The sequence below is a fragment of the Molothrus aeneus genome, chromosome 16 (assembly GCF_037042795.1).
Source record: "Molothrus aeneus isolate 106 chromosome 16, BPBGC_Maene_1.0, whole genome shotgun sequence".
Taxonomy (NCBI): Eukaryota; Metazoa; Chordata; class Aves; order Passeriformes; family Icteridae; genus Molothrus; species Molothrus aeneus.
The window spans coordinates 9718427-9733385 of NC_089661.1; the positions used below are offsets into that span (position 1 = coordinate 9718427).

Genomic DNA, 14959 nt, shown 5'->3' on the forward strand with positions numbered 1-14959 from the left:
GAGTTGAAAAAGCATTGCAGACCTCTTTCAAAGGGAACTGGCTGATCTCCCGTGAGTCTTGCCTGAGGAGTTTCTAGGGGCTGGTTAAGGAGAATACGTCTGCCTTGCTCTAGTCCTGTGGGCGGCAGGTTCAGATGGTTTTGGTCTGCAGAGTTGTGGTTTGGAGGGTTGATGCACACATGAAATTCTGTAGAATGATTCCTGTGTGAGGCAAAGCCATCCAGTCTGGGTTGTTTCCTGCTGAGCTCCCAGGACATTTGACTCATTGCAGTGGTTTGGTCCCTTGCACAGACTGGGGCCTACCCTAACCTTTTGCTCTCTAGTAGTGTTTTGATGATTTGATCATTGTAGCAAAACATATTTATCAGACTAAGAACAGTTTAGATTTTAGAAAATTCACTTTGCAAGATTTGCAGTAGTTGTGACTGATACAATTGATGTGTACTCAATCCTGTGGCCACTATTAGCAGGTAGAAACAAGATTTTAGTTGTTTTCCATGGGAACTAGATTGCAGAAGAATTTATGGAGCATTTCCTGGGTGCTGGAAATGCTTCCACATTATGAACGTGGGTTTCAGAAGCAGATGAATCTGGTGGAAGTGTTTTTGAACTCTTCCTGTAGTTTGCAGTACAGGAGGCAGCAGCATCCTTTGCTTTCCTCTTCCTTCCTGTACTGTTTCTTAACTTTAGTGTTTCTTTGAACCATGAGAGTTTTCTCCATCCCGGAGCTCTTCTCCCGTTCACGCTCTGGTGCGGGCTCTTCGCAGTGGGCGATGTGAGAGTTTGCAGAAGTCACTGCGATAACCAACCTCATCCTCCCCCTCCCCAGCCCGCCGGCTTCCAGCAGGGACTGCGTTTCACAGAGCGGCTCCGGTTGGAAGGGCCCTGTGGCTGATCTGGGCCAGGCTCCCTGCGGGAGCAGGGTCACCCCAGGGCACACGGCTGGGAGAGCGCACGGGCGGGAGCGGTGCTGAACGGGCGCTGAGCGAGCGCCTTAAGAATCCCTCACTGGCTCAGGGCAGAGCGGCGCGGAGCCTCGGGCACTGCCGGCTGCTCTCGGTGTCCGAGCGCGGGGAACCCGGTACCACCAGCTAAGGCAGCTCCTGCTTACGGCGCCGCGGACCGGGGCACGAGGCTGCGGGGCAGTCGGTGCCGGTGCCGGTCCCGGCGGGGCGCGGCCCCTTTAAGGCCTTTAAGGTTCCCTGCACCGCCCGCCGGAGCCGCCGCGCGCCGCTCGGGGAGCGGCGTCACGTGGGGCGCGGCGGCCTCGTGACCGGCCGCGAGCGCAGCACCGGGGCCGCCGCTCCGCGCGCGCCGCTGGGGAGGGGCCGCCGCCGTCCCCTCCCCCCGCCGCGGGCCCCTCACGCCGCCGCCGCCGCCCCCGAGCTCCGGCGCCCCCGGGCGGGGCGGGGCGGCCGGCGCGCGCCGGGCCCGGCGCCGCTTCCTGGTCGGCCCCGCGGGACGAGGCAGCGCCGGCCCAGCATGGACAGCAAACCGCTGCTGCAGGAGCGGCCCCCCGCCTACAGCCCCGCCGCGCCGGGCGCGCCGGGCTACGACTACGGGCACGGCAACTACGGAGCCATCCCCGCCCCGCAGCCCGGCTTCCAGCCGCCCCCGCCGTACTCCTACCCGGGCGCCGCGGCCGCCCCAGGTGGGTCACGGGCGGCGCCGACTTCGGGGAGCTGCGGATGGGGGGTCCCCGGGGCGCGGAGCGGGTGCCCGAGCTCCCCGCTGCCCCTTCAGTGGGGTGGGGGGCGGCTGTGGAGAACCCCCCGCTCTCGGGACCGGGCGGGGGTGCCCCGGGGCCGCGGGCTCGGGAGCCGGGCTGGGCCGGCCGGCGGGAGCGGGGAGCTCGGGGCCGCTCCCGCCTGCGGCTCCCCCGGCACGGGGAGGCGCTGTGGCTGCCGCGGCTCCCCCGCTCGGAGGGGGGCGGCTGCGCCGGGATCCAGGTGTTCCGAAGCGCCTTCTCCCTTTGCCCTCCTTCCCTCGGGGCCCCTGAGGTGTTCGTGTTGTGCTCTCCCCGAAATCCCGGCTGCGATCGCGGGCATTCCTCACACGCGCGGCTTTTCTGCTTCGGAATCATGGCAGAGCCACAGCTGTGCTTGGCACTGAAACAGACCCCAAACTTGTTCTTTGCCTGCACTCCGCTGTACTCTGGTTAATGTTTGTTTTTTCTGATACACTTCAGTGGTCTGTGAGAGACTTAGGCAGGTGAGTAGATGCAATACTTTCACTAACAATTAATACTAACATCTGCCCGAGGAAGAAGTGGCCTTTCAGGAAAGAGGAGTACTTCAAAAGTTACATAAGTTACACAGCAGACACAGACCCCTGTCTTTGAGTCGAACCCTGAGGCTATAGATTGATTTTCCTGTTGATAACTTGAAGCTTGTTTTCTTGCAATAAGGTATTAGTGGTTATTTTCACTTAGACTAGTGAGGTTGCCAGACTTCACAGATAGGTAACTTGATTGAAGAAAGTCTGAGAACTTGGGAAATAAGCTCAAAATGGATTATAACTGGGCAAACTGTGCCTTTATTACACTGCATGAATCTAACCGTCCATTTCAAAAGCTTTTTAAAAATATAATTTAAAGTTTTTAATAAAGCATTTAAAGCCTTCTGTCTTCTATCTACAGCCATTAAAATTACTCATTCTTTTGCTAACAACATGGATTTTCTGAAAGTTGTTTTTTTTCCTATGCTATCTCTTTCTACTTGCATGCTATCACTCCTAACTCACTTTCTAGTTAGAAATTTACTATATGGAATTAAAGCTTGAAACTAGAGGAAGATTTATTCTGTTTCAAATCATTTGTCTGCTGGAGTGGGACGTTCTTGATATCTAACATCCAAAGGGAAAGCTATGGTCATTGTTTAAACAGTTTTTCCCGGGTGCTCAGCAGCACTGAAACAAAATCTTGAGGTTAATTATTAGCTCAGTGTCCTTTTGGGATGGTTAAATTGATACTTGGGTTTATGAAGTGGCTTTGTTGTTAGATGTGGCAGGTGTTCCAGTTCTGATTTTGATAGAGCTTAAAGTGCTTAATCAAGACTACATTCCTGTTTATTATTCTCCATGTTTTGTTGTCATACTGGTAAATTGTCATTGTTCTGTGTGCCTTCTGTGTGGTGATTGAGGGTTTTTTCTTATCTTAGGGTATGCTGTTCCTCCACCGACATCACAGCCAAGCTATTCGAGCACGTACACCATCATCCAACAGCCTGCCACCACCACTTCTGTAGTAGTAGTTGGTGGCTGTCCTGCCTGCAGGTAAAATGGCTCTTGAGGAATTAAAATCACTCTTGGGTTTTGTTATTTAAGATAGAGGTATCCATATGGTTCCTTGGTTTTCAATAGCTTTTCTTGGTGTGTGTATTACAATTAACTGAAAAGGCACTGAGATCTAGGAGTGGAATGCTTTGGTTTGTGTAGTGTGAGCTTGTCCTGGTGGGCTCATGACATGTGCTATAAATAATGCAAGATACTTCAAACATGAATTTGTGCTTTAAGATGGAGGAAGGTCTGTAAGTGATACTTTTAATGAAATGGCACTTCAGTAACAAATGTAACAGGTCAGTTCTTGGGGGAAGGCATGACAGGAAGTCCTTTCTGATGTGTTTATGCCTGGTGATGGTGAGTAGTATGATTTTATTGTGAAACTCTGTAATCTTTGATCACAGTCACTTCTGGTTTTCTGGCAGTACTGTGGAAGAACTTCTGCTGTTGTGGTGTGTGTTTCCATTCCCAGTCCAAACTTTGCAAAACCAGGCAGAGTGATTGTCAGTATTGGCTGAAAACATTGGTGGCTTAAAGCTTTAGAAGGTCTCTAAAAGTCCTTTAACTGCAGAAGAGCAGAGAAATTGATAGACCAGACCAAAAATGTCAGTCTGCTGCAGTGGTGAAAACCAAAAAAAGTGGTCAGCTGTTACATGGAGTTGCAGCAAGAGGACAACTTCCCCCTTGGAGATCACAGCCATAAAAAAGGAAGGAGGCACTCAGTTTGCTCACTAGTGCTGTAAGTCAGCTGCTGTCCCTTTCACTTCTCACTTCTTCTCTTCCTGGGATATTGGCCATGGCTGAGGGCAGAGCTGCTGCTGGTGCAGTTCAGGCACTGCTCTGCCTGGCCAGCTGTGACTCAAATGCAGGCTCATCCCCTCTGTTAAAGGGTACAGGAGTTACCCTTGGGATGTCTTGCAAGGGGGCACTTGATCCTCTGCAGGTCTGAGCCCTTCCTTGCCCTTCAGAAGGTGCAGGGAACCTGCCTGAGTAGCTGATGACTCCAGCTTGGTGTGTGATGAGTGTGACAGAGGATGTCATATGGCAGAGGCTGTAACCCAGGTGGTGAAGTTGGTGTTTGTCTGAGAGTCAATACCTGCCTTCAAAGGTGGATTCAAATAAGAAGCATCCTGTGGTGTTATGTAAAAACAGGTGCCTGTTGAAATGGCACTAGTTAAGGCTGAAAAACCTGTACCAGCTAGAGCTATTGATCTACAAGGTGTGTGTTTTAAAGTGGGGGAAAGCAAGTGCTGAGCTGTTCAGAGGATGTGGTAGATCCTGCCACCTGAGTGATTACATCAACATGCTGATGCTGTAGCTCAGCCAGAAGACAGGGCAGATGTTGTGCATGGCTTGGAGAGAGGCAGGCAGTGTATTTATACACACAGTTTTTCTGGCCCTGACCCCAGGACAGCTCAAAGCATTTCACTGGGGAACTGCTCTTGGAAATCACTTAAAATGGGTAGGCTCTTGTTGCTATAATTTTTTCTTTTTCTGGAAGTTCATAGAATATGCTGAGTTGGGAGGGACTCATCAGGATCATCTAGTCCAACTCCTGGCCCTGCACAGGACACTCCAAGAATCCCACCATGTGCCTGAGGGCGTTGTCCAAACACTTGCTGAACTCAGACAGGCTTGAGGCTTCTGGGATGCTCTAGGAAAGACTTTTTAAAAAGTCATTTGCACGTATAATATATAACTTTGGCTGAATTTTGGAAAATGAGCAGTCTGTTATTAGTTGTTTTTAACTGATCTCACTTGAGTAGCTGTCTCAAGTCATCAGGTATGCCCAGCTGGAAGTACCCATTGTGGACTCATTCCTAAAGCAAAATACTCTCCACAAAATCCTAGTTTACTCTTGGATCCTCAGTTTCTGTTTTAGGCTTTGGAAAAAAAATAAATTGTGAGGAGAATTGTGAAATATTCTGGATCAGGGAATCCCAAGGATGAATAAATGTACCTAGTAATGGTGTGTCAGTCTCCTTTGCCCTATTACAATGTTAGTTCCTAATTGTCCTGATTGAGAAAAATCTCAATCCTCTTTGACTTCTCAAGACCTTAAACATAGTTCTAGTTTACTTCCATGTCCTGGAAACCTATTTTGTGATGAATGCAGTGTGCAGCCACACTCTGAATACTGCCCTGAACAGAAAAGATGTTGAAGGGGCATTGAGAAATATTAAAAGCTATTAATGGTCCATAAAAAACTTTGTTAGTAAACTGCCAGGTTGTAGGGGGATAGAATATAAGAAAATAAAGATAGTGTATAAAGTAATTTACCCCTAAGGAGTTGCAGCTGGGCCAATTATCAAAGATCAGGATCAGGCCTGACTTTACCAGGCCACAGCTGTGACCAATGAGAAGAAGATGCTATAAAAGAGTGGAGTGGGAGGTTGAGAAGGGAATTGGAGTCAGTGGCTGCTTTGGGAAGAAGAAAGAGTCAGTGCTCTGAGGAGCTGCCCATGAGAAACACCGAGAAGGTCTGGAACTTTTGTGATAAGGAGACAACAGCATGGAACCCCTGCAGTAAGATGGCAACACCAGGTCAGTTGTCCTGTTACTTTCCTGATTTGATGGTGCATGATTGCTAGAGAACTCCATGTGCTTTAGATCACCAGGAAGAGCCTCGTGTGGGGGATGATGTAACTGATGGAGGAGCCTAAAGGCCATCAGGAGGATTTCTGCCATCAGGAATACAAAGCAGTCTGTTGCCCTATGGCATGTATTTGTGGTGCTGATTGAAATCAAAACCATTTCCAACTTAAAATATATGGTCTTGAGGAGAAATATGCAGTACTGGTTTCTTATTTGAATTGGTGTCTATTTTACTGCAGTCATGAGTGATCTTGCAGTTAATAAGCTGGCTCGAGTACAGTCCATCTTTAGGCTTTTTTTTATGGTATTTAGTCATAAAAAGTACAAAGTGTCTCCAGCAGTAGCCTCTCTGAAGTTGGTAATATGCCTGTGGTGGCTGGTAATTGCATTCCTGCCCTTCTCCCTCTGAGGCACTGCTCCCATCCGAGGGATGTCTCTCCTGTCTCTTGCTCAGAGCTATTGCTCACGTTGAGCTCCTTCATCACTGGGCAGTGTTGCTTTCTAGTTACAGACCCCAGTTTTAATGTGTTCCATCCTTCCTTGCACTCTCAGAATGACTTTGGTGGTCGGAGTCCTGTTTTCTCAGTGTGTCCCAGCCCTGATGTACAGAGAATTAAACTGAGTTGCACAATCTTCTCAGCTTCATGGCTTCTAGTTGACATTTAAGGTTTGGCCAAGTCCTGCTTTTAAACTATTTTATGTTCCTGAGTACGTGTTGAGTCATTACAGGCATTGACTTTAGGTATCCTGCTGTGGAATTATCTTTTTAGCTTGGAGAATGCAGCCTGGCTGCTTTACTTGTGGCCACTTTCATTTTCTTTTTCTGTGTCTTTTGTTGTTGGCAATAACTAACTGCTGAGGAATGTTTGCTTTCCTGTTATTTAACAGAAGAAAGTTCCTTTTAAAACTGTAAAAACATTTTCTTGATCTGATGACTGCAAAAGCCAATTCCCTCGAAATCTGAGGGAGAGCCTGTGGGGGGCCCTGTTGGGTTTTTATTTTTATTTTTTCTGTTCAGCTGTATTCAGTTGCTTGGGAGAAAGAGCAAAGGAAAGGAGCTCCCACTGCTGCAGCTTTCACTTCTGACAGCTTCAATGCATCTGCTGGATCAGCAGTGTAGTGGGTCTCAGATTATGCCAACACTGGAGCTTCTTCCTGAACTGGAAGATGAGACAAGTTTAATTAAAACTGGATTTATTCTGAGATGTCTTACAGCATTCTCCCTGCCACAGGTGTTGTTTTGTTGTTGTGATGTTTGGTTTTTTTTTTATTTATTGGGGTTTTTTTTGACTTGACAAAGTTAAAAGTTCTCAGGCTTCAGTTGAAATTTTGTTTTTGTCAATTACACACATCTCCTGAGGAAATAGAGTCCAGAAAAATTGCACTTAGGTGATCAACTTCTTCCAAATTTCAGCCTTCTGCTTTTCCATTATTTCAGTCACAAATTATGTGTGTGCTTTGATAAAAGGCTGCTCAGGATACGGGCTTTCAATAGTTGTTTATTATTTAAAGTTTATGTAAATATTCTTTAGATTTAGTATGTAGCTGCTATAGTCCATGCTTGTCCCTGGTCTGGCGTTCCCATTCAAATCTAAACTTTGAAACTCAACCAACCTCTGTGGCAGAAAATGGGATATGATTTGAGAATTCCAGGTGCTTGGCCAGTGATCTTTGTGGAGGATAGGTAGCAGTTTTCTCAAGTGCAGTTTCTTTTCACGTTTTGCAGAGCTTGTGCTACAATCAGCCTGTCTCTGATTACCTGGGGTGACCCTTTGAATGTATTTGTAAGGTCTAAAAAATGCTGATAAGCCCACATTTAAATACTGTGATGTAGTGATAAGTCTAAAAATGCACGTGTTAAATCAGACCAATGCTGTGTTCACAGATCTCGTTATCAGCCCTCTCATCCTGAGCATTTGACTTAAGATCTTAATTTGAGAGTTACTTTGAAAAAGGGGGTTATCTGAAAAACAATTTGGTTTCAAGTACTTGTCAGTGGGCATAATTGACCTTACTGTATGGAGTTGGCAGCTGCAGTCATAGCTTAAATGCAAGATGCTGCTTGCAGTATAAATAAACCTTTCCACTTTATTTTTAGAGTGGGAGTGGTGCAGTTATAATCAGCTTTTATGTGGTTTATGCTGTAGAAGAAAATTTATGTTTGGTTATGTTAGTGAATCCACAGTTTGAATATGGAGTCTCTAATTACTCCACATCTCAGGCAAGATATACAGGCAAAAAATATCCATAATTTCCCTTATAAAAAGTTTTTTTTTTTTTTTAAATTTAGTAACTGGCTAAGCAGTGGTTGGGTAAGTGTTCATCTAAAATTAGGTGCTGACATAAATCAGCAGAAGCCAAGAAGTGTTTGTGTGGCTAATGCTGTAATCACACTGTTAGACATGACAGGAGCTCTGAAACATCAGGTGTGGTGTGGGGTCATGCAGGCAAAGCTCTGCTGGGTGTCCCTGGAGCTGCCTTGCTCTGCTCCTGGCCTGGGCTGTCCCTGTTCTTCTCCAGTGCTGACCCAGCAGTGCTCCCTGGGCCTTGCTTTGTCCTTCTCTGGGCCTTTTCCCTGGATCTGGTGTTGAATATGAATGTCAGTTTTTTAATTTTTAGTTGTAGTTTGCACTACCACAAAACACTTCTGAGTAACTCTGTTAAGGGGCAAGGGAGTTTAAAAGAAATTCTATTGCAAGTGTCAAGGACATGTGCTGGCCAGTGGACTTGGGCCCTGCAGGCTGATGAAGAGGGGCCTGGTTGGAAGGGGTTGGGCTGTGCTCATCACTGCAGGGCTGACCAGCAGTGCCCCATTGATCCCTTTGTGTTTGATTAGTGGGTTTACTCTCTAAGGTCACATCAATAGACTGCTTATACTCTTAACTGAGCACACTGGCTTACTTGTCACAAATGTAGGTTTCAGGGCAAGAACTGAATATGGAGTTATTAAGAGACAAGGAGAGGATTTCAAAACAGCAATGAAGCAGGAGTTGGGTGCCTGCAGGAGGGAACTGCTCAGCGTGTGTGAAAGGAAAAGAAGGCATTAGTGGAACAGCAGAGCAGGAAATACAACAGCTGCAATGTGCTGTGTGCATTTTCCAAATAATGCTATTTGTGATGTCATTGAAATGCTTGCCTGGAAAAGGGCTTTGCCTGTCTTGGGTGGATCTGCAGTGTGAAAACTGAATTACTTAGAAACCTCAAGAGTGTGTCTGACCCTCTCCATACATCCACTGTGTTACTGGGTTAACCTGGGGAGAAGCAGAGGCCTCACCTCCTGAGCTTGTGCTGCTGGTTTCTGTTTGGTCTGAGGCTGGTCAGCATTTCCCGAGTGCAAATTGCCAAATTCAGTTGCTTCACCCAGACCTGATGGTTCTGGCTGTGTCCTTTTTGCCCTGTATCTGTTACTGGTGTGTTCCAACAGTCCTGAGTTTCTTTGCATTCCAGCTCCAGTAGCAGAGTGTTCCAGGAGATGGCACTTCCCCGAGCCCCAGCTCTCAGGGCAGGCACTTTGTTTTGCCACAGCAATTCAAGATTACTTAAATATTGAATTGAGTATCTGTGTGCCCAGAGAGATTAGAACAGTGAGGGATGAGCTCTGCAGAAGTGTTCTGCTTCAAGACAGTCCTCAGGAATTCAGCTCTGACCCTTTTTGCCAGAGCTGGACCACATTTTGTAGAGTTTCAGTAGTGCAGGTGCTGCTGTTCTCTCCCCAGGGCTCCACAGCGCTTCAGGAAAGTCTCCTGGTTCTCTCCCCATGGCTCCTGTTATGCTGAGTTTGTGGGAATAGCCACAATGTCCAGCACAGGCTGCACAGCTCTGAGCTGTGGGACTCTTGTGTGCTCAGACTCAAATCTATGTGGTGATATGAACTTGGTCTGTGTTTTTTAGTTGCCTTAAAAGGATGTTATCTGAGGACATGAAATGATAAAGCCACTGCTGGGATCAGTGGTAACCTGGCAGTTCCTTTATTTTATATCAGATACAGAGTTAACTTTTATCTCTGCAAACAGAAATCAAGGGCATTAAAGTGAGGGAAAGCTTAAGGGGAACATGAACTTGTGTAAGCAGCAGAATATCAAGAACACTTGGAAAAGCCTTTGGCTTCTGGTGGTGGCTGAGGGGAAGGGGAATGTTCCCAGGTTTAATCAGCTTGCAGTGGTTCAGGCAGTTGCTGTAAGGAAATGGTCTCTGGAGCCTGCGCCTTCCTTCCTTCGCTCTATTTACCCGCCCAAGAGCTTGGCCCTGACTGCTCCCAGGGAGCAGCAGCGTGTTGGGCTTGGCACCCTGCTCACAGCCTGCACTCCAGGGTCACTCAGCTCTGTTTGCCTTCACTTGCACTGTACCAGGAGGATACATCTTGTTCCAGTGCTTTGCTAAACTCCAAATCTTGACTATGTAACTGCACAAATTTCTAAAGTCTAAATTCTCTGGTTTACTGTCTGTTTTCATTTTGGGGGATGCTCAGATGCAGCACTTCAGAAAGGAGTCAGGGATTGAAAAAAAGGTAAATTTCTGCTGTCTTAGGACTGTGCTGAAACCAAATTTCTGTGTGGTCATGGAGTTGGGAGTCAGCTGGAGCCACGTGACATCAATAATTAGTTCCTCTGCAGTTGTAAAGAGAGATCAGTTTTGAGAAGTAAAAACCAGGAACAAACCCCAAACCTTGTAGTTGATTTTGCTCTATAAAATGGTGTAGTTTCTCGTGACTGCCAAAGCACTGAGTGGTGACTTGGGGCCAAACTTGTTGAGTGTCCTTTGACTGAGTCTGTTTTCCCTTTTTGCAGGGTTGGCGTGTTGGAGGACACCTTCACCTGTCTTGGTGTTTTGTGTGCCATTGTATTCTTTCCAATTGGGATTCTGTTCTGCCTTGCACTGAGGCAGAGAAGATGCCCCAACTGTGGGGCAGCTTTTGGCTGAGGGGCTGAATGTGGACGTGCTTACTGAAGCTACAACTGTTAGCATACTCTTTCTAATGTAAATGTCATGTACAATCATTTTATTTGCTTCAGACCTGTTTTGTAAAGTGTGAAGGAATTTAGTCTCTTGCATGTAATTTAAACTTAATCTTTTATGAGCATGTGCATTGCAAAACATGAAAACCTGACTTGTTTTCCATGTTTAGTGGCACCTGTTGAAAACTAAATAAAACTGCTTTTCCTTTTGCAATCCTCAACTTGTGGCTGGATTATTAAATGTTACTGACATGTTTGGTGTAGTCTGAAAGCAGAGTAGTAATCCTAGCTACAAGGAAGGGTATTTGCCAGAATCCTTATGATGATGATAAATGATGTTTGAGACTGTACATGTTTAGGGCATCAGGTATATGAGGGAAGTGTTTTAAGTGCTGGGAGTGCTACCTCTATGGCAACAGCTCCTCTCCCCCACTGCAGGCACAAGTATTAACACACAATCAGAGCCCTGTTTTAATTAGTGAGGGTTTTGCTTCATGCAGGGGCTGGTGTGGGTTCACAGACAGCAGCAGGAAGAGCTTGGGGCACTGCCAGCCGTGAGCTGCCCTGAGTAAAGGCTTTTGCATCTTAGATGGTTGAATTCTGATGCTGAATTATTGCAAGCTCAGACAGGCTGGGTTGAGTGGCCTCTGCTGTGCTGTAGAAGATGGGCTCAGGTGTGGGGTGCCCCTCTGGAAAGCTGCTGTTTCGGGGGGGATAATGGGTGTTTATGCAGGGTGCTCTGGCAAACTGTCCTGGCCTTGAACTTGAAAGGCAGGGTGAGAGGAGCCAGCACATGCTCACAGACTATTTTTTGATATTAAGTAACTGAAAGGCATTTCACATGACTTGAATTCACTGTTTATAGTAGTAGAAGTAGGCACCACTAAACGAATGAGCCAGGGGATGCTGCAGGAAATGTGCATGTGTAAAATAGAATGATTTAGAGTAAGGATTCTGCTCTGGCTGAAGTTAAAAGCTCAGTTTCACTTAACTCAGCTACTGCACCCAGCCCTCAGGCCTTTGCTCAGCTCCTTGACCAAAAATTTTCAACTTTAAGCTGTTTTTCTTTTGGGTAGGCTACAGTAATAGAGGAACTTCAAAGGCAGCATTTTATATTGGCAATTGAGAGAAAAACATGGCACTGCTTTATTATGACCTTTTATCAGACTAAAGTTTGACAACAGTTTTTAAAGACAAAATTATCATTGAAGAATGTGTTGACAGTGTAACATTAGACTGCAGATAAGTTTCTCTTGACTTGAAATTTGTGTATGAACATTAAGCAAGGCATTACAAGTTGTCTATTCTTAAGGGGATAAATATTTATTTATAACCTAAGGTATCTTTCTTACACAAAATAACATATAATCATTTATACAGGCAATTCTCTATTCTGGAATAAGGCAGTTGTTACATTCTTCTGTTTGAAAAAAAAATCACTGTTATCTTTAGGTGCCATATGCAGGCTTATATTCTAGAACTTACCATTGCAGCTTCCAAGTAATGAATGCCAAAGATTCTGAGCTATTACTTATTCTGATTCACTAGAGTATCCAAACTATCTCCAGTATTTTCACAATTCCTACTACAAAAAAAGACATACTGTAAAATCAAGCCCAAGTGCTCAAACACTAGCCCAAAGCAATTACCTCATTAGAAACTACAGGTTTAAAAAACATCAGAGCTCCATTCCAGTATGTGTCTATTGTACAGTAATTACATTTAAATAAATTTTTAGGATAAGTTGAGATAATAATTGTCATTGCTGAAAGTGGGTGTAGATAAGGAGGAAGCAGCTGTGGCTGACCCGTGTGTTCATCGGATAATTGGTGCTGATCTGTCATTTGTTACTGTGGGTCTGAGTTTCACCGTTGCAAAGGGGTTTTCTCCACTGAAAAGAAATGCATCAAGTTACTTGAAGGCTTTCTGCAATCCAACCCCAAATTTATTCATCAGGTCCTTCACTGTCAAACAGTAAGTTACAGTTCTGAGACTCAGGGATTTTGTGCAACTCTTAATTTAACTCAAACTTTTAAAACGAGGTTACATATGAAGAATCACTTTTCAGTGAGCCAAAATATGGGAAGTTAATGCCCAGTTACATCTGGATTTTTTAATAGCTCCCAGTCTTCAAAGATTTTTGCTTTTAACCATCATAGTCAGTTAAAGAAGGGTTTTAAGTCCTGCTCCCTGTCAAGCTATTGGAGAAACATGTTTTCCTGAGAAGGGCCTGTGTATTGTGCTGCACTTGATGCCACCCTTGAGAAAAGTGCAACTAATTTTAGCCATATTGTTCTAGCAGTGACTGGGGAAGGTCACAGAGAAATTAATGATAAACATCCTTATTTCCCCTTATAATCAATAAAATAAAATAAGCCAATGTAAAAACACAACAAGATCAGTGTAAAATTTTACCTTAGAAAAGGTGGTTTTATAATGCCATTCATGTCAGGTTTCTGTAAAAAAAAAATTCACATGAATTTATAGAAATAGGCTACAGGTGATATCTTGCTGTCCTGCTAAGGGAAAGAGACCCTGTAATTAATCTGTATGGCCAGTTTGGTTTTAATTCTTCAAATTTCAGTGCTGAAGCAAAGCCTGTCAGGCTTTCCATTCCAAGCACGCTGTGTTTCAGGACCTCATTCAGCAGGTTCTTAACTCATGCTTGCCTTGTGACTCCAATGAAATTGCTCAAGTACATCAGCTGTAAATAGACTTAGACCTTAGAATTAGGCCTAATTAACCCTTAAAATTAAGAAAAATGAACATGCCTGAATTAAATCTTACTGAACAACAACCCTCCACGAAGCAATGTCAACTACTAAGGTCTTTTTTTTATAATTGATACTGTTGTGCATATTACTGCCTTGTGTAGCCCAGCAGGAACAGTTTAACTGTCAAGAACCATTCCTCATCTCTCCTTCTTGAAATCCTGAGCTATTTTTTCTGTGTATTCTGAAATAAAAATAAGATGCCTTGAATCATTTCCTGCTTCTGCATAGGAGGCCCCGTGAGCAGACTGTGTTACATGTCTGTAAATCCTGTAGGAATGGCCAAGCCAGCCCAGTATAATGTTGGGCTCATTTCCAAAGCCTATGGAGATGTGGGGCTTGGGGACTTGCACGGAAGCAGGAAAGACAAGGAACTTCTGCAAGAATGAAAATAAACAGGGAACAAAACACTTTGGAACAAAACACTTGGTTGCAAGTGCAGCAGCTCTCCTCTAGAGTTGTCCTAAGATGGGGTCACAGCAGCTGCTGTGAGTTAGGAGGTGCCTCAACAAAAGTGGTCATTGTTCTATACTCCAGAAGTTCTAATTTATTTTAGTCTTGCTTTCCCTGTAGAAATTTAGATCATCAAAAAAGATGTATTTGTTTTCCACTCCTAGGAGCTATTAGTTTCCATTCTGGCTTCCAAAGAGATTGTACAGCTCTAATTAGAGCTCTTCCAACTGACTGATCTGCCATTCCTCTTGAGTTTCTGGTTCAACAGGAATGTTAGTCCACAAGCCTTAAATTTATTCCTAAAGCCCCTGACCTAATGCCACAAACCCAAACAGCCCTTAAGGTGTCTGTCCTGAGATTGGAGTGCCCCCAGCAGAACAGTGCAGGCATCCTGAGACCATTTCACACCTTCTGTAATTCTTTAAGCTCTTTAGTCAGTCACCTGCTCCCAGGGCACAGAACTCTCCCTGCTGGACTGGCAGCTCCCAAGGGCTTTGGACATAATCACACTTGAAGGCCACGTTGATCTGCAGGCCTCAACAGCAAGACACAGGCTAAGGGAGCCACCAGAAATTCTGACATTACACCATTGCTAAGGCTCATGGCTGCTTCCTTCAAAAATGAAAACCACAAATATGTCAAAATACAGATGCTGGTTTTCAGAATAATTTTAGAAGTTCCCAGATATTTGTTTTGAAAGTAACTGAACACTGAGATTTAGGTAATATTTCTTGATAATCATTTTATACGGCAGAAAAGCTTCATTCCTCACAGAAAACACTGTCCCAGAAACATCACTGCACAAACTACACATTTCCTACACCACAAGGTTCATTTCTGAGAAATAAACCCACTTACTTGAATGTGGATTCAAATAGATATGCTAATATTAAACTGTTCTGGCTC

General features: G+C 45.1%; 2 protein-coding genes across 2 annotated transcripts in view; one reads left to right on the forward strand and one right to left on the reverse strand.

Annotated features, from left to right (window-relative positions):
* Positions 1-1401: 1401 nt before the first annotated feature.
* On the forward strand, positions 1402-11050 carry BRI3 (brain protein I3). Its single transcript, XM_066561140.1, has 3 exons — positions 1402-1651; positions 3159-3273; positions 10662-11050. The coding sequence occupies exons 1-3, from the start codon at positions 1483-1485 to the stop codon at positions 10792-10794; spliced, it is 417 nt and encodes a 138-aa protein (XP_066417237.1). The 5' UTR covers positions 1402-1482; the 3' UTR covers positions 10795-11050.
* Positions 11051-11951: 901 nt separating this feature from the next.
* BAIAP2L1 (BAR/IMD domain containing adaptor protein 2 like 1) overlaps positions 11952-14959 on the reverse strand; it is a 32530-nt gene continuing 29522 nt past the window's right edge. The window contains exons 13-14 of the mRNA XM_066560973.1: positions 13245-13285; positions 11952-12720 (exon numbers count right to left, since the gene is read on the reverse strand). Coding sequence (XP_066417070.1) covers positions 12645-12720; positions 13245-13285 — 117 coding nt within the window. The 3' untranslated portion in view covers positions 11952-12644. The remainder of the gene's footprint in view (positions 12721-13244; positions 13286-14959) is intronic.

Coding starts and splice junctions, on each gene's coding strand:
- BRI3 (XM_066561140.1), top strand. CDS start 1,483: ATGGACAGCAAACCGCTGCTGCAGGAGCGGCCCCCCGCCTACAGCCCC. Junction 1,652..3,158: donor GGGCGCCGCGGCCGCCCCAG/GTGGGTCACGGG, acceptor TTCTTATCTTAG/GGTATGCTGTTCCTCCACCG. Junction 3,274..10,661: donor GGTGGCTGTCCTGCCTGCAG/GTAAAATGGCTC, acceptor CCCTTTTTGCAG/GGTTGGCGTGTTGGAGGACA.